Source organism: Gobio gobio (assembly GCF_949357685.1).
Source record: "Gobio gobio genome assembly, chromosome: 12".
NCBI lineage: Eukaryota > Metazoa > Chordata > Actinopteri > Cypriniformes > Gobionidae > Gobio > Gobio gobio.
Window position 1 is genome coordinate 31,155,534 of NC_137105.1, and position 24,478 is coordinate 31,180,011.

The 24,478-nt window shown below is 35.5% G+C and overlaps 1 protein-coding gene across 2 annotated transcripts in view; it reads right to left on the bottom strand.

The window, feature by feature from the left end:
- Window positions 1-24,478, bottom strand: part of ttc13 (tetratricopeptide repeat domain 13) — a 32,901-nt gene that overhangs the window by 1,145 nt on the left and 7,278 nt on the right. Inside the window, exons 6-23 of one of the 2 annotated variants that reach the window (XR_013817653.1) lie at window positions 21,224-21,316; window positions 21,011-21,127; window positions 18,872-18,982; window positions 18,602-18,684; window positions 18,368-18,509; window positions 16,627-16,801; window positions 15,677-15,833; window positions 15,399-15,529; window positions 14,023-14,155; window positions 13,810-13,902; window positions 9,396-9,479; window positions 7,375-7,459; window positions 6,865-6,974; window positions 5,884-6,019; window positions 2,090-2,169; window positions 992-1,050; window positions 254-332; window positions 85-164 (exon numbers count right to left, since the gene is read on the bottom strand). Coding sequence is in view for 1 of the 2 variants with exons in the window: in XM_079831571.1 (XP_079687697.1) it covers window positions 85-164; window positions 254-332; window positions 2,090-2,169; window positions 5,884-6,019; window positions 6,865-6,974; window positions 7,375-7,459; window positions 9,396-9,479; window positions 13,810-13,902; window positions 14,023-14,155; window positions 15,399-15,529; window positions 15,677-15,833; window positions 16,627-16,801; window positions 18,368-18,509; window positions 18,602-18,684; window positions 18,872-18,982; window positions 21,011-21,127; window positions 21,224-21,316 (1,889 nt within the window). In the remaining variant the exon portion in view is untranslated. The remainder of the gene's footprint in view (window positions 1-84; window positions 165-253; window positions 333-991; window positions 1,051-2,089; window positions 2,170-5,883; window positions 6,020-6,864; window positions 6,975-7,374; window positions 7,460-9,395; window positions 9,480-13,809; window positions 13,903-14,022; window positions 14,156-15,398; window positions 15,530-15,676; window positions 15,834-16,626; window positions 16,802-18,367; window positions 18,510-18,601; window positions 18,685-18,871; window positions 18,983-21,010; window positions 21,128-21,223; window positions 21,317-24,478) is intronic. The other variant, XM_079831571.1, reaches the window with a different exon arrangement.

Here is a 24,478-nt window from a genome sequence, read left to right on the forward strand (position 1 = left end):
AGTAAAGGAGAAAAAAGAGAAAGACGAATGTGTTACCAGTATGAATATGAGCATTAGTAATAGAATAGAAGCTTCTTGTCGTACCTTTTTAAATTCATCCAACTCTTGGCGGTCTTACTGAAGCGATCAGGATTGGCTGTAGTCATGGCCTCGAAGTCAAACAGCTGGGTGATAAACCAGAAAAAGTTATGCATTACAACAGATACTTATATAGTAACTGTAAGTGCAGTAACATTATTTATGTCTTCTTTACCTTTCCAGATGGGATTCGGCCCAGCACCTCTTTCCCACTGGCCATCAGAGCTCCCATGACGACAGAATACGCCACAACACTGGAAGAATAACAGCGATTTTAAACATGCAGGTATAACAAACACAAATTAAAGCTGATGTCTGTAACTTTTTTTGTGTTCAAGATTTACAAAAAATATATAATGACAATGTACAACATGAATCCATTGTCCAAACCGTGTTTTTGTCTTACCCTGAATCATTATGGCACACTTAGAATAAGTGTTTATATTGGGACTATTTCAGACCGGACTGGTAAGAACCACTGCGGAGGAGCACAGTCCTTGCGTGACTCGCCATAGACACAAACAAACAGAGCAAAGTAGCTCCGGCTGCAATGTTCTTCCGCAAGGCGCATGCAGTTGTGTTTATTAACTGCTAGAGCGCAAAAAGTTACGGACTGCAGCTTTAAATATAATTCTGAAATATAGTCTGCCATCACGGAAAGCTTTTTCAAGTCAGTATGACATGGAAATGTACAATATCCATTTTCTAGAAGCATCTTAATGATCTTAATGATCATCCACGCCAATTGCCAATGTGATTAATAGCTGGGTAATTCTTACATATAGCCCCTTTAAACCCAGCTCTGTTCTTACAATCAACTGCAAACGCACATTCTGATCTGCTTCCATCCAATCAACAAACAATGGACAGAACCAAGTACAATACGGTATAAATGTGATGCAAATTCACTTACATCACTAGTTTAATGTGCCTTAATCGGTGTTTTGCGTTTGATGGAGAAACTTGTCCAATCTTAGTAGGAGTAAAAACATACGCAATAAATGACCAATTTATTAAACCAAAGAAAAAATCTATTCACAAAGTAAAATCGACAAATCGACAGTTACAGTGAACACTTTTTAAAGGTGCACTATGTAATATTCAGGAGGATCTATTGTCAGAAATGCAATATTATATACATAACTATGTTTTCAGTGGTGTATAAAGACCTTACATTATGAAACGTTATGTTTTTTTTTTACCTTAGAATGAGCCATTCCTATCTACATACACCGTGGGTCCCCTTACACAGTGAAGTCACCATTTTGCGCCGCCATGTTTCTACAGAAACCCTAAACGGACAAACTGCTCTACAGAGTGCCAGCTATTCTCTGCTATCTCAGACGATGAAATCTTTGTCCTGTGTTGGCCACCGTAGCTTCTCTATGTGCTTCGAAAGGGAGGGGTGAGCGGTGGACGGTTGCAATTCGCAAACTTGCTGCTAAATGCTGCTTAAATTTACACAGTGCACATTTAAAATATATCTAAATACATCTTTTAAATAGTATTTTAAACATGTATTTGGCAAATGCTTTTCTTATTCCTTTTCAAACCAGTAAAATAATAATACACATGCAAAAAAAATAAACATGCTAAATTAATAAAAGCAATTCTCTTTTTTAAAAATGCTATGTAAAACTTGTATTGATTATGTATTATTTATTCATTCAACTTCCTAAATCCATAGCACCCACCTATTTATTTCATGATTTTTATAACTTGATATTTACCTTCAAACTCCAAGGAACAACGTTTAAACCAATTTTAAATGATAAACATTAATTCTGCCGTGACAAATCATGAATGTTTGTTTGAAGCAGTTTAAAAACTTTCAGGCTTTGTCAAAGGAGAATCAAAGATTATCATTATTTTTACCTACACATTAATTAAAAACATGTTTATCTTAAAATGAATAAATTGCCAACTGAAGAGTCTATGAGTGGTTTCTCATCCCTAATTCTCATGCAAGCATAAATATGCTCTAAACAGAGAAATTAAACGGTGTTCTTACCTGGAGCCTCTGGACAGTGGCATGAGGTTACAGAAGTAATACACCAGAGAAAGAATTAAATTACACACGGCATCTGCATCCTAGAGAGAGAGAGAAAGAAAAGCAATTAATACTACTATTATAACAATAAACTTTACAGTTGCACATTTGTTTATATCTAATTATTTTCATCCTTGCTTTTTCACTCTGACTGTGTTTTCTTGTGAAGTGTGTTCGGAAGTTATTAAATTGGAGAATTGCTGGTTCCACCTATCCGTAGGGATTTAATGGTGGTAATAATGATAACAAATCAGCAGGTTGACTTAAAGTGCCCCTATTATGCTATTTTAAAGTTTCCTAATTTAGTTTTGGAGGTCTCCAACAACAGGTTTATATGCATCAAAGATCAAAAAACTGTTTCATTTGCTCATAATATACATTGCACATCACCACAATGTTCTATGATTCTCAAACGACTTGATGGATGAATCAGTCTCTCTAAATCCCTCCTTTCCACGAGCCTGCTCTGCTCTGATTGGTCAGACGGCACAGTCTGTTGTGATTGGTCTACCGTGTACAATGCGTATTTCGAGATACAAACGTCCATTTCATAACTGATCTTCAGCTCCGGCTTCCTGTTTGCTCAGCGAGTGTATGCACTGTAAAGACAGTATTGATGATGTTGATTTTACATCAATCCTAGCACAAGTACGAATCGATGAAACATTGGAAGAACTAGTTATTCAACCCGAACCTTGAGCAGGACGTTTCTCAGTGATGCTACTCAGTTTGAGGTACATTATGAGATGTTTTAACTGTAATTCCTCACCATCAGCATTAACAAGTGTGCTTCCTTCAACAAACCTGTGTGTGTGTGTCTAATGTATCGCGGTGCACATGTGGGAATTGTATCAATAACAGTGCATATGTTAGCCCAGCTGATGTAAACATTAACGTTTGCAAAACAAATCTCCATCCTTTATCTTTACTCAAAGTAGTAAGAATGACAGACAATCTGCATTAATAGACTTGACCAATCGTAAACCTTCATTGGGACGATTGGGCGTGCCCTACAATATATATTTATAGTGGATGCATTGCTTATGAATTATAGATAGAAAAAAAAAGGTTTTGGTTCCTTGCCACCGTTGCCTCTGGCTTTGGCTTGCTCAGTTGGGGACACTATGATAATTGAAATGATCTGATCAGTAATTCAGTTGAATATTTAAAGTCATAATTAAGAGATAAAATGTTGAAAATATGATTTTAAATGTCATAATAGTGAGATAAAAAGTCAAAAATATGACATGCTAAGTCATTGTGAGATGAACAGTTGAAATTAGGGCTTTTAAAAATTCTGAGTTAAAAATCTAAATTATGATACGAGATAAAAAGCTGAAATTAGATTTAAAAAAAGTCTAAATTATGACCAAAACACACCAAGACATTTAAGAGATGAAATTATGCTTTTATTTTTTATTTTTATTTTTAATCTTCTCAATATTATTAACTTGTCTCTATCTCTGGGTCATGTCCCAAGACCTTTCAAGCTGACAGATATTAAACTTCTCATTAAACCAGAACTAAATCCAAATTCATTGGCAAATTACGGACCCATTTAAAATCTTCCATTTATGTCTAAAATACTAGAAAAATTGTGTCTGCTCAATTGTACGCCTTCCTGCAAAAAAAATATAATGAAAAATTCCAGTCAGGATTCAGGCTCCATTTAAAATTACAAATGACTTGCTTCTGACCAAGGCTATATCTCAAATACTAGTTTTGCCTGATCTTGGTGCTGCATTCGACACTGAAGATTATGACTCTTATGATTATGATTTTTATAACTTACTCTTGTTTTTTTTTTGTTTTTTTTTACACCGGTATTCAGGGACAGGCATTAGGGTGGTTTAGCTCGTACCTACCAGACCTTTACCATTTTGTTTATTTAAATTATCCAAGGGGAATTATCCAAGTTAACATCAGTAAATTATGGAGTGCCACAAGGGTCTGTTTGAGGCCCTCTGCTATTTTGAATGCACATGCTGACCCTTGGTAATATTATTAGAAAACATGGAATTAGTTTCCACTGATATGCTGATGATACATGACCCGATGAAATCTGTAAATTATCCAAGTTGACAGTGTGTTAAATATAAAATTTTGGATGACCAGTAATTTTCCTCTATTAAATTTGGACAAAACTGAGGTATTAGTTATTGGACCATTGGAGTTGCTAACCTATGGAACATGTCATCCGTTTCTGATGCAGAAAAGCTGCACTACTAGGTGGTTGTCCTGTATTCTCAATAAACAAGCTACAATTAGTCCAAAATGCAGCTGCTAGAGTTCTTACCAAGTCAAAAAAAATCACGGGCAAGTTCGTGAAAGGTCTGCCAGTGCCACGTAAACAAAGCAGATGTTAAATCTGTGCAAAATTCACAAATACCAAAACAACGCATCTACACCAAACACTATCGCCGCGGCACGGCAAAAGCAAATAGAACCCATTATAATCACTGATGCTATCTACTGGATGTGGCGCGACACGACAAATCCCTGATAGTAAACTGATACCCCATTCTATTTCGGATGTAGCCTACTCCAGCGCTCTGACACAAAGGAAAAATGGGTTTGCAATGTCCAGTAGACAACCTCTGTTGTGGCACGGCCGTTGTGTCTGGTGCGGTGATAAATCAAGAAAATATGAAGAGGCATATCTCACTCTCGGATTCACCAGTACAAGGGAGGGTAATGAAGAGAGACCACAGTGTTGTGTGCCTCAAAATATTAGCTTCTGACAATTTGAAGCCGAAAAAGTAGAAGAGGCCAAGTAGTTAAGTAGTAATGTATTAACTACAATATTTCAAATAAATCCTATAGAAATTTGCAAACAAGGTCATGTCTGGGAGTGTCTTTATGTGGGTGCATGTATATTCCTATTCTATTTTTTATTAAAAATAAACAAAAATGGTTTCATTGATAATAATCAGAAATGTTTCTTGATTGGCAAATCAGCATATTAGAATGATTTCTGAAGGATAATGTGATTGAAGAATGAAGTAATGAATAATTATATGTCAAAAACACACATTCAAATAGAAATGGTCTTTTTCCAGGTACATGTAGTTTGGGGATGGGGGGCTTGAAAATATTTTTCTCTACAAAAGGGGGTCCGGCAGAAAAAAAGTTGGAAATCACTTTGTTACCTATTAAATTCCGTATAGATTACTTTGAAACTGTCACCACTAATTACAGATTGTTATAAATAGATTATAGATTATATAAATTGCAGCATAAATTTACAAATTGCAAATATATGCTCTGTTTCTTATTAAAAAAAAAGTATATATAATATATATATATATATATATATATATATATATATATATATATATATATATATATATATATATATATATATATATATATATATATATATATATATATATATATCTGAAGTGTGATGTGATTTAGGGATACAGACAGAGAGAACTGGGTGTAACAGTGTAAGTGGGTCTATTAGTGTGTGTGTGTGTGTGGGCGAGAGAGACAAGGAACACAGGTCACAGAACTCCCATGATTCTCTGTGTAACAGGTCAGACAGGTGTAGATTCCAGAGCTGTGAGCACCACAGTGATATTCGTTTACGTGACACTGAATTAATTTGCTTTAAGAGACTTGACTAATGAACACACGCCAGCAGTCAAACGACAGGTTTAGCAGGAGACAGAGGAGCATGTGAAATCGGATGTTCTTCTCTGTACACCGCTGAACAGAGACTGACAGACACTCAAACAAACAGATGTTCTTACCCCTAATTCAGTGGAGAGCATCAGGGTTTTTCCTTTGGCAGTGAGATCTTTATAGAGCGCTTCAATTTCTGACTGATACTGCTGCGTCCTCTCATCTGTGGTTTGAGTCTCTACTGAAAACAGCATGTTTCCCACTCTAACACACACAACACATAATCATTAGCAAAAGACACAAAAAATCCTGGCCATAGCTGGTTTAACAGGCTGGATTTAGAGGGGTTTTGGAGAGAGAGACCAGCTTAAACCATCTATGACCAGCCAACCAGCTCTGGCTAGGTTTAGCTGGGTTTTTTTTTAGCAGGGTTTAAAGATAAACTCTGATGTTTGTCTTTAATGTTTTTTTATTGTTGTTGTTGTTTTTAAAAGCTAGTTTTAACACATTGCTAGCATGATTTAGCATAGTTTTTACATGGTGTCAGCATGTTTTACATGTTGCTAGCATGTTTAAGCACATTGCTAAAAGGACTTAGCATGTTGCTACCTTGTTTTAACATGTTGCTAACATGATTTAGCGTGATGATAGAATGTTTATAACATATTTTAGCACGTTTTCCTAGGCTAGTTGTTAGAGTTTGTTAGTGATGAGACCGCTTGAATACTCTATATACAAGTTATGTGAATGTTTTTACCCCCTCAAAGGAAGTAATTGGCAATTTGGTTTTGTTCGAAAGTCCAATACAGGAATTTTGCAAGTAGAAACCAGTTAGAAAAGATATGGCACACCAAATCAGAACAGCCTGAGTGTCTGTGTTGAGATTGGTGGTCATAACTCTAGGCCACATTAACTTTAGAAATTTGGTCTCAGTTAGCCGTGTTAGCCAACAAAAAGCTGCTTGGTTTGAAAGTGAGAGGCACTTCATACATTGCTACACTGGACAACAGACAATTAGCTCACACCTTTACCATAGTAAAGACCTCTACTAGAATCTGATCCCTTTTAAAGGCTAATGAAACCCTATGTTTTCAGGTGTAAGTTCTCACCGATCTCCAGTGATGGTGATGGTGAAACCGTCATATTCTTTCCCAGGATCCTTCATACTAGGTACTTTAGAATTTACTGTGAAGCCGTCTCTGGTTTTACTGTTGAACTGCTTCAGATGTACAAAACACACACAGAAAAATATCAGAGCAACTGTCTTCTTGTGGTTTATGAAAACTTGCATATATTTATAAATAAATGTGGCAATTCAAAAACATAAACTGTAAGTGTGAAATGTCAACCGTAATTATGAACAGGCAAATAAAAGCATGAGCAATCATTCCTCATGTGTTTATCAGCTGTTCATAATATGAATAGTGTACAAGAAAGGAAGAGAGAAAAAGGGATAGGGTGAGAAAGATGTTTTTAGACTTGTATACAGTCAGACCTTGTCTAACCAGAAAGATTTAAGATTTAATTTAGCACACAAATGATCCATTTAATGAATAAGATGATAATTAGGTACAGATAAGCAGCTGTAAAACTCTATATAAACTAAAAATGTTTAATACCTTCATGATGGGCAGCAGATCCTCCACTTTATTTACATTTTCTAGAGCCTGCTTTACTTCCTGAAGCCCCCGCGGGTTATACGCCCTGATGGAGAGAGGACACATTCATCAACATGAATATGGTGAATGAATAAATGGACAATCATTTTACAAGGTGAATCATTTATTTACCCGTTTGACTGGTGTGTGAATGAACGAATGAATGCATTTGTCATGATGCATTTGAATGGTTGATTATCATTTGTTTGAAATAAATGCTTTGTAACGTTATAAATGTCATTACGGTCAATTTGTATCAATTTCATGTGTCCTTGCTGAATAAAATATTTTTTTGTAAAAATAATAAATAAATAATAATACTAAAAAAGGTAGTGTATGTGAATGAATGAGATGTTTGAATTAATGAATTTATTAATGATTGTGCAAGTTGCGGGAATGAAGGAAGGTTGTGAATGAATGAATGAATGAATGAATGAATGAATGAATGAATGAAGATTGTGAATGAATGAATGAAGGAAGATTTTTGAATGAATGACTGAATGAATGAATGAAGGTAGGTTGTGAATAAATTAACGAAGGAATGAAGGTAGGTTGTGAATAAATTAGGGCTGACGATTTAACACGTTAATTAGATTCATTAGTTACAGTAAAAAAAAAAAAAATTATTAACGCATTTAACGCACTTGCCTCGCCCTGGACTTATTTAGGTCATCTTACATTCCATACAGTTGATTGATGAAGAATATTATGCAGGTCAACAACTCACTGTGTGATGAAGCCTATAGAATGCAGTTAGAATGTCCCTAAAATTCAAGATATGGGGTAAAAATGCCCGTGTTTGAGTTTTAGTCTCAGGGCATTTGTACACTGGGCACATTTGCTGTGGTCCGCGTCAGAGCGTGATTGTTCCCGCTGGTGCTATGCACAAATACACTGCAGGCTCGCTCTCGCTCGTATCCATGGTAAATCATCAACACTATCATCCCTTTATTAAACTAAATACTTCGTGATCTGATAAAACGCATGTGCAGGTTACTTTTCTTGCACCCGAGTCCGTGTTGCTTTCACATTCACGTGAATCGCGACACAGTTCGAGCGCAAGTTGCGTGACCGATCTCAGACCACCTCCTTCAGGTTTGGGTTCAGAATACCTGAGCTCAGCTCACCTGGGTCCGCTTGACAGCTTTCACATTACCAATTTCTCATGTGAACCGTCCCCCGTTTCGAACTAAACTGACAGTGTGAAAACGCCCTCACATTTACATCATGATATATAAGGAATATCACACGAGTAACGAGTACAAGATCACACAAGTTCGGTTGTTCTGTCCAGAATAGCACGAGAGTGCACATGCGATACTGATCTTATACAACAGTTTAATAAAATAAATAATTTTAGACCCAATATTGTCTGTTTTGCCAACGAAAATATAAAGACAGAGCAGAACTGTTTTGAACGATCGGGTGAACCAATGATTCAATGGACCATAAAGAGAACCATTTACTTCACTCCTGAATGAATCAGTCATGTGATCGAATCGAATGAATGAATGAATGACTCAATGACTTGGGCTACTCAATTAGAGATTTATTGCCACCTATTGGCAGTTTGAGTTTCTTATTTAGAGTATAATTTCATTAAAAATAATTTAATATTTCCATATTAATAAAAACAAACATTAAAAGGTATAGTTCGCCCAAAAATATTTTTCTTCTGAAGCTACTTTTTGTAATGTCTTAAATTATCTTTTGGGAGTAATTTCTTAGTCAAATTTGATGTGCGATTAATTCAATTAATGAATAGCCACATTGTGTAATTAATTAGATTACATTTTTTATTGCTTGACAGACCTAGACCAAATGAAAGAAGGTTGTGAATAAATGAATAAAGGTTGTGAATGAATTAATGAAGTGAATGAATGAATATGAATGAATGAATGAATGAATAAAGGTTGTGAATGAATGAATGGCTTTTGTCTGTATATTTTAAAAGTTCCTTTCAAAAAACAAACATAACTCACCCATGATAAACAAGTATTCTGTCCTTTACAAAGATGAGAATACTACTGAAATACTCCAGATATCTGATATTTATGATCTGCCCTCTGTGAAGCAACAGAAAAAGAGTTAAAACACTATAAAACAACCAAAGTAATTGTTTTAGTTTTATTTCATATGGAAGCCTATTTCCAACACATATGAAAAGAAAAAAAATCATGCTCTGATAAAAATTATGAAATAAAAAGACGAAACTCACTTAAAACGTCGAAAAAAGTCAATTAAAAAGTCAAAATTATTACATACTAAATAAAAATTATGACTTAAATTGATATGACATGTCGAAATTAATATTTAAAAGTCAAAATTGTCTTTTCTTAATTATGAAAAGTCTTAATTATGACACGCCAATTTTGATTTAAAAGGATAGGGATAGTTAGCCCCCCGCCCCCACAAAAAAAAAAAAAGTGCTGTAAATTTACTAAGATGTAGATGAGTTTTTGGTTACACTTTATTTTAAGGTGACATAGTTACATTACACCTACTCAAATAAGTACTGAGTAATATTAATGAATTACATGTTCTTACTATAGAGTTACAGTTAAGTTTAGGGTAAATTGTAAATGCGCATAATTTACTGTTATTACTATATTAAGTACATGTAGTACAGTGTAACTACGTCACCTTAAAATACAGTGTTACAGAATTTTTTTTCCTTCAGTTAAACAGTAAAGGTTTTTTATCTGAACCCGTGGTCCTTGATGATTTATATAATGCAAGTCAATGGCTACCGTCTTCTAATTATGTTTTCTTACTCTCAAAGTGATGGTAGCCCTTGACTTCCATTATATGAATGAAATGGACCACGGTTTCAGATAAAAACCTTTACTGTTCAACTGAAGAAAAAAATATTCCAAACTATCCTTTTAAGACATATTTTCGAGTTCTTAGTTAGTTAGTTCTTAGTATATTTTCTTCATAGTTTTGACTTTTTAATCTCATAATTTCGATTTTTTAAGTCATAATTATGACATACCAAGTTACCAGAGCATGATTTTTTTTCTTATGTGGCTGAAATGGGCTTCCATAGTTTCACATTACAAACATGAGCAGCACATATTTTTATTGGCACGCATTGTTGACAGGTTAGAGGGCTGTCAAACTTTCTGCCCGAGCCACATCAGCGTAATGTGTACCCTAAAAAAATGCATCACATTCCTATTTCCATGGCGGTATGCTAAGCTTGTCATGTGACACTTAACGCTGTATAACTTGTGTAGGTTATTGTTTTTTTTTCCTTTTTTTATATAATTCAAACATTGCTAAGTAGATTGTGACATATTTGATTTTCTGATTCTCAAATATGTTTTAAATACTTTCATAACGATTATGTTAGTTGCTCGATAAGTTATAACAGGCTATGTGCACCGCCATGTTTGTTTATGCAAATTCGAATTTACACACATTTACTTATGAATTCAAGACATGAAAGTTGGCGGCCAGTCAACTTGGAGAAAAACAGAGAAACCTGTATAGTTACAGCAAATAATACACAATGTGAAAGGATATTTGAAAAGCGATTTTCTCAATCGTTATTGCAGCTTCCAAAGACATCAGTGTATATTTTTACAAACTATGAATATTTTTGCTAGTAAAAAAAATTGTGGTTGAAAACACTGAACAGATGTGATATATGAGTAGTGCTGAGTCTGTCTCTGGATCAGCGCCAGCCAAAGCACGAGAGCACATTTGAATTTAGCAGTTAATCACGTGACATGCAAACTTTGAGTTTGACACTTGTGGGTTGGAGACTTGGAGTATTGACATCAAAAGCAGAAGCAGTGTATCAGAGCATCTACTTAGTTATTATTATTAATATGAATTTTGTATACTATTAAACAAACCAGACCCACTCCTGAACCATTTTATTATTTTGTAAGTTTTATTAACTTATACCTTATTTTATCATTTACTTTATAAGTTGTGATCTAAAAATATCACTTAATGCAGCGGAAACACTGCTTGAGGTGTGAAACTGCTTCTACTCACAGAGTATGTGTCTTCTCTGTGCAGAATTAATGATATCAGTACTGCTAATATTGGTATGGTATCAAGGCCTCTTTATACCAAGCAGCCGGGCATAAAACTAACTTTTTGCCACACCTGCCAATGGCCGGTGACTTAAGAAAATTTACCGGCCATAAATACTTTTTACCGTCAATGAAACTGTTTTTGCATAAACAGACAGTTAAGACACAGAAATGTTAGATACCAGTGAAAATTCACAATTCTCTATTACAATTTCGATACCACAGCTAAAACTACTAGCCTAACTAATATAAATGTAAAACATTATTAAAAGACAAGTAAACAGTCTAATCAAAAACAAATAATCAAATTACAAGCAACAAATAAATACAATATAACAATATAACAAAGACACAAAAGAAATGTGCTTTTCAGGTTTCTCAGGTAGGTCTAACAGCAGTGTTCAGGTGCAGAAATTGAATAAAGTAGCCAAATGTATAGCAAAATAACACTGCATAGTCTTTACTGTATAAATTAAGCATCCTTAGTAATTAATCCTTATTAAAGTTACAAAACAAGACAGCGAGTGATTTTTTCTTTGTCCTTTGTTGTTTGATTAACATTAAAAACACTATATTAGCACAATATAAGGCTGCTGTCATTTTAAGAGCGAATGTGTTTACTTTCTCAACTGTTCATGTTCAATTAAGACATAACCGACTATGTTTACTAGAATACTAGTAAACTATTACTAGTATTACTAGTAATACTGTGTTTTCTCATATTTATACTCCTGTGAAACAAGACGTCATAGCTAGACAATTTCATGTTCCTAGTCACCCTGGTGTGCTAAAAAAAATTTAAATATTAATGGGAATATACTTCAGAGATATTTTACTCATAAAAAAATTCTAGGGATGCCAATAATTGTGGCCAACGTGTTTTGGAGACAAACATTTATTTCATAATGTGATTTTCCCCCGACTTGCCATTCTTTTACTTCAATGAAAGGTTAGGTTTTTGCACTACATTTACAGTAACTATTTGAAGGAATTTGTTTTTGACGCTACTGTTATTGTTTGAAGCCATGACATTAAAGGCCTGTTCACATTAGGAACGATAAAGAGAACTATAACAACTATATTAGTGGACGGACGATAACTTTGTTTATTATAAGTGCACACTACAATTACTGTACATAGTCTGTTGAATTTAACCCTTTTATTATTGCAAAACATTTTTGAGTAGTCGGAAATACTGTTTAACCTAGGCTGTTTTTTTCTTGTGTGACTTTCTTATTTAGTGTTATGAACATGCCAGCAAATTTTCGACACAAGGGCTGCAACTAACGATTATTTTGATAATCGATTAGTTAGCTGATTCTTTTTTCGATTAATCGGATAAAAATAAATGTCTTACATTTTTATCCCATTTTTATTTAAAGTGAAGTTTGAAGTTTAACACAGACTGTCAGGACACGCTTTCATGCGAAATGAAAATACTTGCGTGAATTAGTAACATTTACAGATGAGGAAATAACCTGTAAAACTAACGTTTTGTGCTGAGGATGCAAACACATCTGTCAAAGAGCATAACAGGCATGTTAAACGCTAATGCATTCGCTTGAAGCTTAAAATAAAGAATTCTCATGTTCTGGGCACTTGGATCATGTACCTTTCCCGCAGCAGCTCACTGTTTACACTCCACTATTTTTAGATGCATTTTGTCCATAGAAATGCGTTATTCAGTGCTGTAATTTGGCCCGACAGGTGAAAGCTTTGCGTACAGAGAGCAGACCCGACTAATCGATAATGAGAATCGCTGCCGATGATTTTCATTATTGATTATTATCGATTTTATTGACTAGTTGTTGCAGCCCTATTCGACCCTCTTATGTGTTGTGGAATGCGTGTACAACATTTCAATTACGATTTTGATGTTAGCGGCTCAATTTGCCCCGAAATGTCATGGACAAGGCAGGTGCACAGAACCATAATTAAAAAAGAAAAAAAATATGTATTTTCCGTCAATTTCTAAACTATCCTCAGAGGGTATTTACATTTGCATTGGCAGAAATTTTATTCGAAGAAATTAACTTAAAAAGTTGATGCAAGTAAACTTTGCCAGGAATCGCAAATCTTGCCCCAGAATTTTAACATAATACAAATGCTTGAGCTCTTTAAAATCAGGTGAATTCTGATTGGCTGCCAATATCGTTCTGAAAGTGATTACAATGATATTGTTCCTTTTTTGTCATCATCATTATACTTGTGGCGTGGAGAATTAGAACTATTATTAAAACATGATCGTCTTTGGTGTGAACGGCCCTTAAAAGCCAAACAAAGTTGTTAAGCGATTAGGACTGGCATCTTTACACAACAAATGACACGTTGAGGGCAGATACAACACCTGATAAGGTTAATGTGGTTGTTAAATCCTCTGCTAAGACTTCTGGCAGGCATCTGATCCAACCACAGCACAGGCTGGTCTGGATCTGCAATCCTGCTCACATACGTGAAGACACACACACAAAACAGCAGAGATCAATCATCAAGCCTAACACTTGGTAACACCCTCAACAGAGCTGTGAGAAGAGCTCAGGCACGTTGGCTGGAATCTGACCTTCTCCATTTCACTGCGATGTCAAACATGTCTCTCCACTGCAGCTGTCTGGTCTTTCCGTTGACTCGAACCTTCGAGTTACTCCAGGTGCGCTGCATGGCCTGCATCACCTCTATGGTGGCCAAACCCATCGCTACACACAACACAACATTAAAAATGCAATTCATAAATACAAGGACTTGAATACATCTCTTCTATGACAAGTGTGTTTTTCATTTCTGAATTACACTCATTTTTATAGTTTTTGGAGGCATAGTCAAACATAGAAAGGTGAACTGTTTTGATATCATAATAGAGAATTAAAGAATGAAAACCTTATTAAGTAGTCTGGAATAATATTTTATCATTATTTCTAAGAAAAAAAAACTAAATCGCTTCACTGCTTATTATTATTATTATTTAAAAACATTTCTCCGCCCAAATCAGTCATGTATTGCAGTGTTTCCCAACCACGATCCTGGAGGCACACCAACACTGCAGATTTTGCATGTCTCCTTAATCAAACACACCTGATTCAAATGATCATCTTATTATCAGAGACTCCAAGACCTGAAATGGGCGTGTCGAATAAAGGAGACATGCAAAATGTGCAGTGTTGGTGTGCCTCCAGGATCGTGGTTGGGAAACACTGATGTAGTGTGATCAACAAAAATTTGGAGTACAACCAACAAACAAAAAAAAAAAAATACCCACACACACAAAACAGGAAATTACTGTCAATATGAAAATCAGTGAAAGTTAATAATTGTTTTTAAAACAACAGATACTCTGGACATTTTAACGACAGGCCAAGGTTAGTTCAGGTTATAAAAGATGTCATGTGGTTTGACTGAAATTTAATGAGATGTAAATTCATATTTCATGATATTTGAAAAAAAGGAACCCTGAAAATTATATTTAATTTACAAACTAACTTTATATTTTTATATAAAGTATTATTTATTTATTTTTCATATGTAAAAGTAAAAGAATGAGTAAGTTCACATGTATTCAAGGTGCAAAGAAAATATGTTATTCATTTTTATTTAAAGGTTGCACCACATGATATTTGATCATTTCTTTTAAACCTTTCTTTGAGAATTTGTGTAATTGTATTATTTGGTGGGTTTAAAGAGCTCTGACCTCAAATAAAAACAATCATGATTTTGTAAAATAAACAAACAAATAAACTAAAATAATAATATAAAATCAATTAAACCTGAAAATTAAATTTAAATGAAATAATGATTTTGTATTCAATGTACAAGAAAAAGTATGTTATTCATTCTTAATTGACGGTTGCACCACATGATATTTGATAGATTTTCTAGTCATTTACATTTTCTAGAAAATGTCGCTATAAGTGTATTATTTTCGTGATTTTCAAGAGCTCTGACCTCTGTGTATTCTGAGGTTTGGTAGGAACCCTAACGTGTCGTACTGCATCAGTGCGCCGAGGTGATCGGCTGTACAGATGAGCTTCTGAACTTCAGCAGAGTAACTGTCAAAGTTCTGAGGTAGAACATCTCTAAAAGACAAAGAGAGACAACGAGGGAATAAAAGAAAGTTACGACATGCAAAAATATACTGATATCCAGTTAAGCATATATGTATATAAATTAGATTCAAATGTGCCTGATTCCCAAAAACACAAAAAGTTTTTTTTAAAACTCACTTAATATGAGGCTGAAGTCCAGGCTGTTCTTCATAGTCCTCTATGAGGAAGGGAAGATTTTTGGCCCAGTGGTTCTTAAAGTTTCCAGGCAAATCCTGATCAACATTATACTCCGCAACAGGTACGTCCAGATGAGAATGTAAATAACGGGAGTATTCTATCACATAAGAGAGAAACAGAGGCATATTTCAACTCCAAATGGATTATTAGCCTGTATGTATGAACACATTTAATTTAGGATTTTATTTACAAATTAACATTCATCCACTTGATAAACAGAAGCTATGATAAACAGAAGCAAGCTTGAGCTTCCACAAGAACCAATGAGGTTCATTCTCGTGTTACGCAGCACGTTTGAGCTTCCGCAAGAACCAATGAGGTTCATTCTCGTGTTACACAGCACGTTTGAGCTTCCGCAAGAACCAATGAGGTTCATTCTCGTGTTACACAGCACGTTTGAGCTTCCACAAGAACCAATGAGGTTCATTCTCATGTTACACAGCACGTTTGAGCTTCCACAAGAACCAATGAGGTTCATTCTCATGTTACACAGCACGTTTGAGCTTCCACAAGAACCAATTAGGTTCATTCTCATGTTATGCAGCACGTTTGAGCCGGCTCTGGTTTGAGCTTCCACAAGAACCATGAGGTTCATTCTCGTGTTACGCAGCACGTTTGAGCTTCCACAAAAACAAATGAGATTCATTCTTGTGTGTTGCGCAGAACGTTTGAGCTTCTGCAAGAACCAGTGAATTTCATTCTCGTGTTACACAACACATTTGAGCTTCCACAACAACAAATGAGGTTTGTTCTCACGCGTCCAGATTGTTTCAGGCCAATCTTGCTGGCTAACACAGATACTGAAGCAACTGAGAACTACTGATCTGCTAAGCACTATGTCATGTTTATTAATGATATAATCAAGTTATTAAAGAGCTCTTATATCTCACCTCTGAGATATTTGACTTTGAGATATTCAGAGCTGGCTTTCTGTCCCAAGAGAGGGTCGTTGAGCATGACTTTAGTCTGAGCTTTAATGCCCTCGTAGAACTGACCCATGGCCACATGACTGAGACCCTTCATGTACTGACACACCTCATTATAGGGCTCCAGCTGCAGACATCTCTGAAAGACAAGAAGATAAAGACACTACTGAAACAAACAAACAACCACAAGACTCATGACAGCAGACAACACAAATCCACCCGTTAACTGTCAACATCTCACCAGAATAATTGAAAACGTGTTTGTTTTGTGATTCAAAACAAGAAATTCATAAAATAATACAAGAATGAAAAATACAGTGTTGAAATAAACAACCATGTATGAGTGACATAATGACAATGAACTTTTTGTCATCAATGTTATTGATGTTGCAAAGAGGGACTTTGGAATTGCACAACTCTACACAAGTCAGTCTGACTAAAGATAGTCTAGCTGATCTTCAATAAAGAGTCCTACTGACACAAGTGAATTACCCTTTAAATAAACAATGAGAGTTTGCAAAATAACTTAAAGTGACAGTTCACCCAAAAATTCGGTCATAATTTACTAACCCTCAAGTCATTCCAAAGCCATAAATCTTTAGTTCATCTTCAGATAACAACTGAAACTATTTCAACTGAAACATAATCTATGACAGAAGATCATTTTGACTCGTTGCGTAGTTAGTAAAAACACAATGTCTATGGTTCAAGGCATACCAGAGGCTTTTAAAGCAGAAATGTGAAGCTTGAATGTTTGTTAAAGCTTATATGAAATATTATTCTTCCTTATATTAATTCTACTGTAAAGTAACATTTCCAATTAAAAGTAAATATTTACTGGGAAATAACATTAAACAAGACTTGATTTTATCCATCATCGATATGTGACCATGGTTACATCAGCAGTGAAGAAATGGGTGTTTCAGAGGCATAACAATTCTATCATATTTGAATAGAAGATTATAAAATGTGCACTGATGAATTGTGAAAATGTATTAGAGTAAGTAAATAGTCCTCCAATTAAAACCTCAAATCAACTTGTAGTTCATGTTGTTCTCAAGGGCTAATATTGCCAACATAAAAGTAATTATTATTAAAACATTGATCTGTATTCATGCGCTGCTTTCATTGAAGTGCAAAAACCTACACACACAGAGATCGAAGATCGCGCTTCATACACAGAGAATTCATGAGCACAGAAACTTGTTATCAAAGCTGCTATTAATAAAATCAATACATTCTATTTCTCAGCAACAAGGGAGTAACATCGCTATTTTTGAAGTCATTAAACTCACAGCTTCATTGCTATTAGCGAGACGCTGTACAGATTAATTCAGGTAATTCACACGCATCTCTCATCTCTCAATAATTAATGCAAATAAATGCTATAATTAATTAATTCCTTCAAATAAATGTGATCTTACAGCACTACTTTATCTCTGTGTCTGATTCAAAATGAGTCGTAACTAACAAAAATAACCATCATTTTAACCCTTCCGGTCAAATAATGTGCTGCAAACTTCAATAACAGCTTTAACTTGTCAATGCTGGCAAATGACCATGGTAGAAGTGGGATTATCCATGGCTAGCGGTGCAGTAAACAATTTGAATGCTTTGCATCGTGCAGTTATTTGCCTCGATGTTGTACATTAAAATCGTATAAGGCACAGTTAGCCATGGATTATCACATTAATGATTGATTTACCTTAAAGTTGCCGATGGCCTCTTGCAGGCTGCCGTGGTGGTACAGCATCATTCCTCTGAGCTGGAGTGACTGGATGTGGTTCTGATCCAGTAACAGAGCTTTCTGGAAGCTCTCCATCGCATTCTCAAAATCACCCAACTCCCTGAACAACACACACACACACACGTAATTGGCTCCAAAGGAACATTTGGAAAGACTGACTGTTAAGATCATCATGTGTCAGTAGCACCACACCTGTAAGCCTGGCCCAAGCTTTTATATGCATCTATGAAGTCCGCCTTCAATTTGAGAGCTTCTTTAAACACCTCTATAGCCTCCTGCAAGCAGAAAATAACATTTTAGTAGTAGCTTAGACTGTAAATTTTGTCAATTACTGTAAATATAGTCTACTGCACAGTATATGGGGCAGGTCTCTTTAAACTTCAGTGCAGATCTTACATCTAAACTGCATAAGTGTTATGAATCAGGGTATTGTGTAGTGCAATAAGTGTTTTTTTTTTTTACTTTAAGGAGGCCCCTGTGGAAGAAGGTCAGCCCTTTATAGAGCATAGCAATGGGCTGGTTCTTCTTCAGCTCTAAAGACTGCTGGAAATCCTCCATGGCTGCCATATAATCCTGAAAATCAATCAGAGAAAGGAAGACACCTGTAAATCTTATTCATCAATGAGTTATTAAAATTACACTACCATTCAAAAGTTTGGGCTCAGTAAGATTTTTTTAAAGAAATTATTTTTATTTAGCAACAAATGTAGTTTGAGCGACTGAATTGAGCTCTAGCATAGTTCTGGCAGACCATGGCAGGACAGCAAGCAGCTGATACTCAGCTGATCCGTAACTCCTCCCACTACCGATTAATCAAGGCATAGGTTCATCCATACACTCACTTGCTTAAGTCTGTCACACAGACATGCACTTGCCACTTACCCCTCCCCAACTCCTTCTTATGCCAGCACATGATCGCTTAGCTGCTTGTCCAAGGAGATATATTTATCTTACCAGCTCATTGTTGCTCAATATTGTCCAATTTCATCACAGTACTTGTATTACTTCTGCGTGGAATTGTTTAACTGTTGCTTATAAAAATTCTGGTTAATTGTTTAGGTTCCGGGGGGGTTCAAACCTCAGGGAGGTTTGCTTGTGGACAGTTCAGAAGCTGAACCCTTCAAAGCAAAGTCTGCCGCAAAATAACATTTATAGCCTCTACAATAATCTTAATCAAACAGAGTGGTCCTGACAGAAGTACTTTTATTCAGCAAGGATTTGTTAAATTGATCAGAAGTGACAGTAAAGACATTTATATTGTTACAAAAACAATCCTATTTCAAACAAATGCTGTTATTTTGAACTGTATATTCTTTAAAGAATCTTGAAAAAACTGTATCATGATTTCCACAAAAATATCCAACATTGATAACTAGAAATGTTTCATGATCCTTCAGAAATCATTTTAACATGATACTGAAGACTAGAGTAATGATATTTCAGCTTTGCCAACACAGGAATACATTTTAAATTATAATACAAAACAGTTCATTCAAATTGTAATAATATCTTAACAATATTATCGTTTTTACTGTTTTAACAGACTTCTTTCAACAACTTAAAATCTTACCAACTCCAATCTTTTGAACAGTAGTGAAGAGCTCTATAATAATATAATAACTAAAATAATATAATAATGAATGTGCAAGATTTGACTGTTTGCAATAAAACCTGCACTTCAAATTTTCTTCTGTTATTATTATTATTATTATTATTTTTAAGTTTATTTCTATTATCAACTGGGTTTAGATTAAAATCTGAATTTAGGAATTGGCTCTTTTTCCAAATTCATAAGCTGGAATTTGAATTGACTGACAGGAACAGAAATTTATTGAACCACAATTCAAATTCACCACAGTCACACAATCAACATTTCATTATTCCAACAAATGTTTTGCAACAAAACAAAATTACATCATTAATTAAAACTCTCAAAGGTAGACAACCAAACAACAGCCAGTTTAATTCGCAAAAAACGTCTATTGTCAGCTTGATTTCAATAAATGCTATTTTTGAATTGGTGAGAAAGTTCTATGTTCTAAAAGTTTCAGTATGTTTTCATAGTACAATGAACTCTTACATCGTATCTACACCCGTCGCGAGAGCGGCGGGACGCAACGCTGCAAAAGACAATAGAACCCATTATAATCAGTGATGTTGTCTACACCGGATGCGGAGCGATGCAACAAATCCCAGACAGTAAATGGATGCTTCGTTCTATTTATGACATGCTAAAGTGAAGGACAAATGCTTTGCAACAGGCGCTTTGTCGCGTCCAGTATAGACGCGATGTTATCTCAAAAAATGCATTTGATTCCTTATGATAATATCCCTATAGTTAAAAAAAAATCTGTTATCTCTTTTTATATCATGTATCAATCAATTACTGTGAACTTGCATAACAAAAAATATCTTCACATGTGCTAAAGCTGACAAGCGTGATGTTCCTGGACTCCGTACCCACTCCACATAGCTACAACGCTATCTATGGGATAGACACTATATGAAGTGATCTATATGTTACAATAACACTTCAATCTATTAAAGCCAAAACCAAAGTGCATCATGACAGATAAGACGGCTGCTGTGTCATGTGTGTACCTCTGATATGAAGAGCAGTGTTCCTCTGTGCCTGTAGAGTCGAGCTGAAGGCTGCAGTTGTATGGCTTTAGTCAGGTCTGACAGAGCTTCACTTATGCGGCCCAAAGGAGACAGAATCTGAAATCACATGCTTCATTATTAACACTAAAACCTTGTTTGATTTCTTTCTAAATAAAAGTTTTTTTTTTTTTTTGTCAATCCCTTGTTCCTTACCTCCGCCCTCTGCTCATAAACTTCTGGTCTGTTGGGCTCCAGTGCAATCACTCTGCTCAACTCGTACAGAGCCAATTCTGCGTTCTTTATGTCCTTTAGAGAGAGTAAGAGCATCCTTAAAATGTTTGTTCACTTCAAAATTAAAATTAAGTCATCATTTACTTACCTTGGTATTGTTCGAATGCCATATGCCATTCTCTCTCTTTCGGACCACAAAAGGAGAAACAATGAAAATGTCCTCTTGCGCTCCTTTATTTACAAAATGGCAGTGACAGCATCAAGTTTTTTTTTTTTTTTTTTAAAGACGCAAAAGTGTTGCAGAATAATCCGATGTTACACGGGTTGTATACTCAACCAGAGTTTTCTGGGCGTATATGATGGGGTTTGTTTAAAAAATATTATATAATGATAATAATAAATATTATATAACTTAACCTTGCCCGTGACAGCTACGCAACATGCAAGTTCATGAGTACGTTCATGAGGAGAATATACACTAAATTGCGAAAAGTATTGGGACACCCCTCCAAATCATTGAATTCAGGTGTTCCAATCACTTCCATGGCCACAGGTGTATAAAAGCAAGCACCTAGGCGTGCAGATGCTTCTACGAACATTTGTGAAAGAATGGGTCGCTCTCAGGAGCTCAGTGACTTCAAGTGTGGTACCGTGATAGGTTGCCACCTGTGCAATAAGTCAATTTGTGAAATTTCCTCACTACTAAATATTCCACGGTCAACTATTAGTGGTATTATAACAAAGTGGAAGCAATTGGGAACAACAGCCACAAAGTGGTAGGCCACGTAAAATCACAGAGCGGGGTAAGCGCATGTTGAGTTCATGTTGCGCAGATGTCGCCAACTTTCTGCAGAGTCAATAGCTACAGACCTCCAAACTTTGTGTGGCCTTGAGATAAACTCAAAAACAGTGCGTAGAGAGCTTCATGGAATGGGTTTCCATGGCCGACGTGCTCTCTGGAGTGACGAATCACACTTCTCTGTCTGGCTATCTGATGGACGAGTCTGGGTTTGGCAGTTGCCAGAAGAACAGTACTTGCCTGACTGCATTGTGCCGAGTGTTAAGTTTGGTGGAGGGGGATTATGGTGTGGGGTTTTCAGGGGTTGGACTTGGCCCCTTAGTTCCAGTGAAAGGAACTCTTTAGAACATTTTAGACAATTTCATGCTCCCAACTTTGAGGGAATAGTTTGGGGATGGCCCCTTCCTGTTCCAGAATGACTGTGCACCAGTGCACAAAGCAAGGTCCATAAAGACATGGATAAGCGAGTTTGGTGTGGAGGAACTTGACTGGCCTGCACAGAGTCCTGACCTCAACCCAATAGAACAATTTTGGGATGAATTAGAGCAGGGACTGCAAGCCAGGCCTTCTCGTCCAACATCAATGCCTGACCTTACAAATCCGCTTCTAGAAGAATGGTCAAAAATTCCCATTCATGTGCATGTAAAGGCAGGCCTCCCAAAACTTTTGGCAATGTAGTGTATCTGTTGTTTTCATCACAACAAGAAGTTATCGCATTCACATCTGTCAACTGTCATTCTGACTGTCATCAGACAACTGGAGTTCTGGTCCAGAGATATTTAACTTTTTTTGGGATTTCTAGGCATATCACAGATTTCTTAATCTTGATTTCTCTTGAAAACTTGTGTTTTTTTCTGGGCAAGACGGAGTGAACTGTAGCACTAATAGAGCCTTTATTAACACCCCAGAGCCGCGTGGAGCAGTTATTTGAGGGACAGATGTGCTTTTTATGGACTTCAAAAACAGAGCAACTATGAATCCAGTTCAAATGCTTGGATTAGCCTGGACTTTTGTAATATACCTCAGATTTTATTCGTCTGAAAGAAGAATGTCATATACACCTAGGATGACTTGAGGTTGAGTAAATTATGGGCTAATTTAAATTTTTGGGTGAACTATCCCTTTAATACATCAAATTTCAGTCTTTCAACAAACCCTCATAAACCCCCAGAACACTTGGAATATACGACACGTGCCACATGGGATCATTGTGTGATACTTTTTAATCTTTTTTTAAAAGCTTGATGCTGGTCGCTATTCACTGCTATTATATGATATATATAATAGCAGTGAATAGCTGCTATTATATATATCGCAAGCAAAGCAAAGCGCAATATATAAGCGCAAGCAAAATTTTTGTTTTTTAATTTCTCCTTTTGTGGCAAAAGAAAGAATGGCACACTGGATTAGAACAACATCAGGTTGAGTAAATTATGACTTAATTTCAATATATGGGTGAACTGTGCCTTTAACTCTTTCCCCACCATTGACAAAATGTTCCAGCTTTTCGTGTTTTCACAGTTATACGGTATGGAGCGCCATTACACATCTTCTAACAGAGTACTGAATATCCAGATCAAAACACATGCGAAGAAGATGCAAAAACAAGTGATAGCATTCGTAATCATATGCATTTGTAAAATAACACATTCACCAACATTAAACGGCATATAAATCAAAACTGCCAAACATTATCAAATGAAATGTCAAACCTATGAAGAGCTATAGCATTGTGAAGCTTTGGGAGTGTTGATGGACTTGACCTACTCCATCTATGTTTTGATCATCTTTCTGATCAATCTGATCCAGATGCAGTCTTTGAAAAAAACTGATTTTCTCAGCCTTTTGCTCAAAATGTTGCTTTTTTTAATTAAACTTACCCACATAAGTGTTGATAAAAAAAAGAATGCATGAAGCTAGAATTTTTTTTTTATTTTTTTTTTAGTAGAGGACCTGTTCTTTCTTTTGATATATTGCATGTCTGGCAACTTTTCTTCAAAAACACTGGCAGGGAAAGAGTTCATTTGTACAGCTATCAATAGGGGCACGGATATATTTAGTGATGTTTGATGAGGCAACATGCCACACACTCTCGGTCAAAAGTTTGGAATAATTACAGTTTATGTTTTTGAAATAAGTCTTATGTTCTCCAAGGTTGAATTTATTTGATCAAAAACAGTATAAACTTTATGAAATATTATTACTATTTAAAATCGGATTATTATTTTTTTATTCAAATACATTTTAAAATGTAATTTATTCCTGTGATTAAAGCTTAATTTTCAGCATCATTACTCCAGTCTTCAGTGTCACATGACCCTTCTGAAATCATTCTAATATAATGATTTGATGCTTAATTATTATTGGTGCTCAATTAGTAATAATGGTTCTTATTTTGCTTAATATTCTTGTGCTTATTATTTTTGTGGAAACCATGA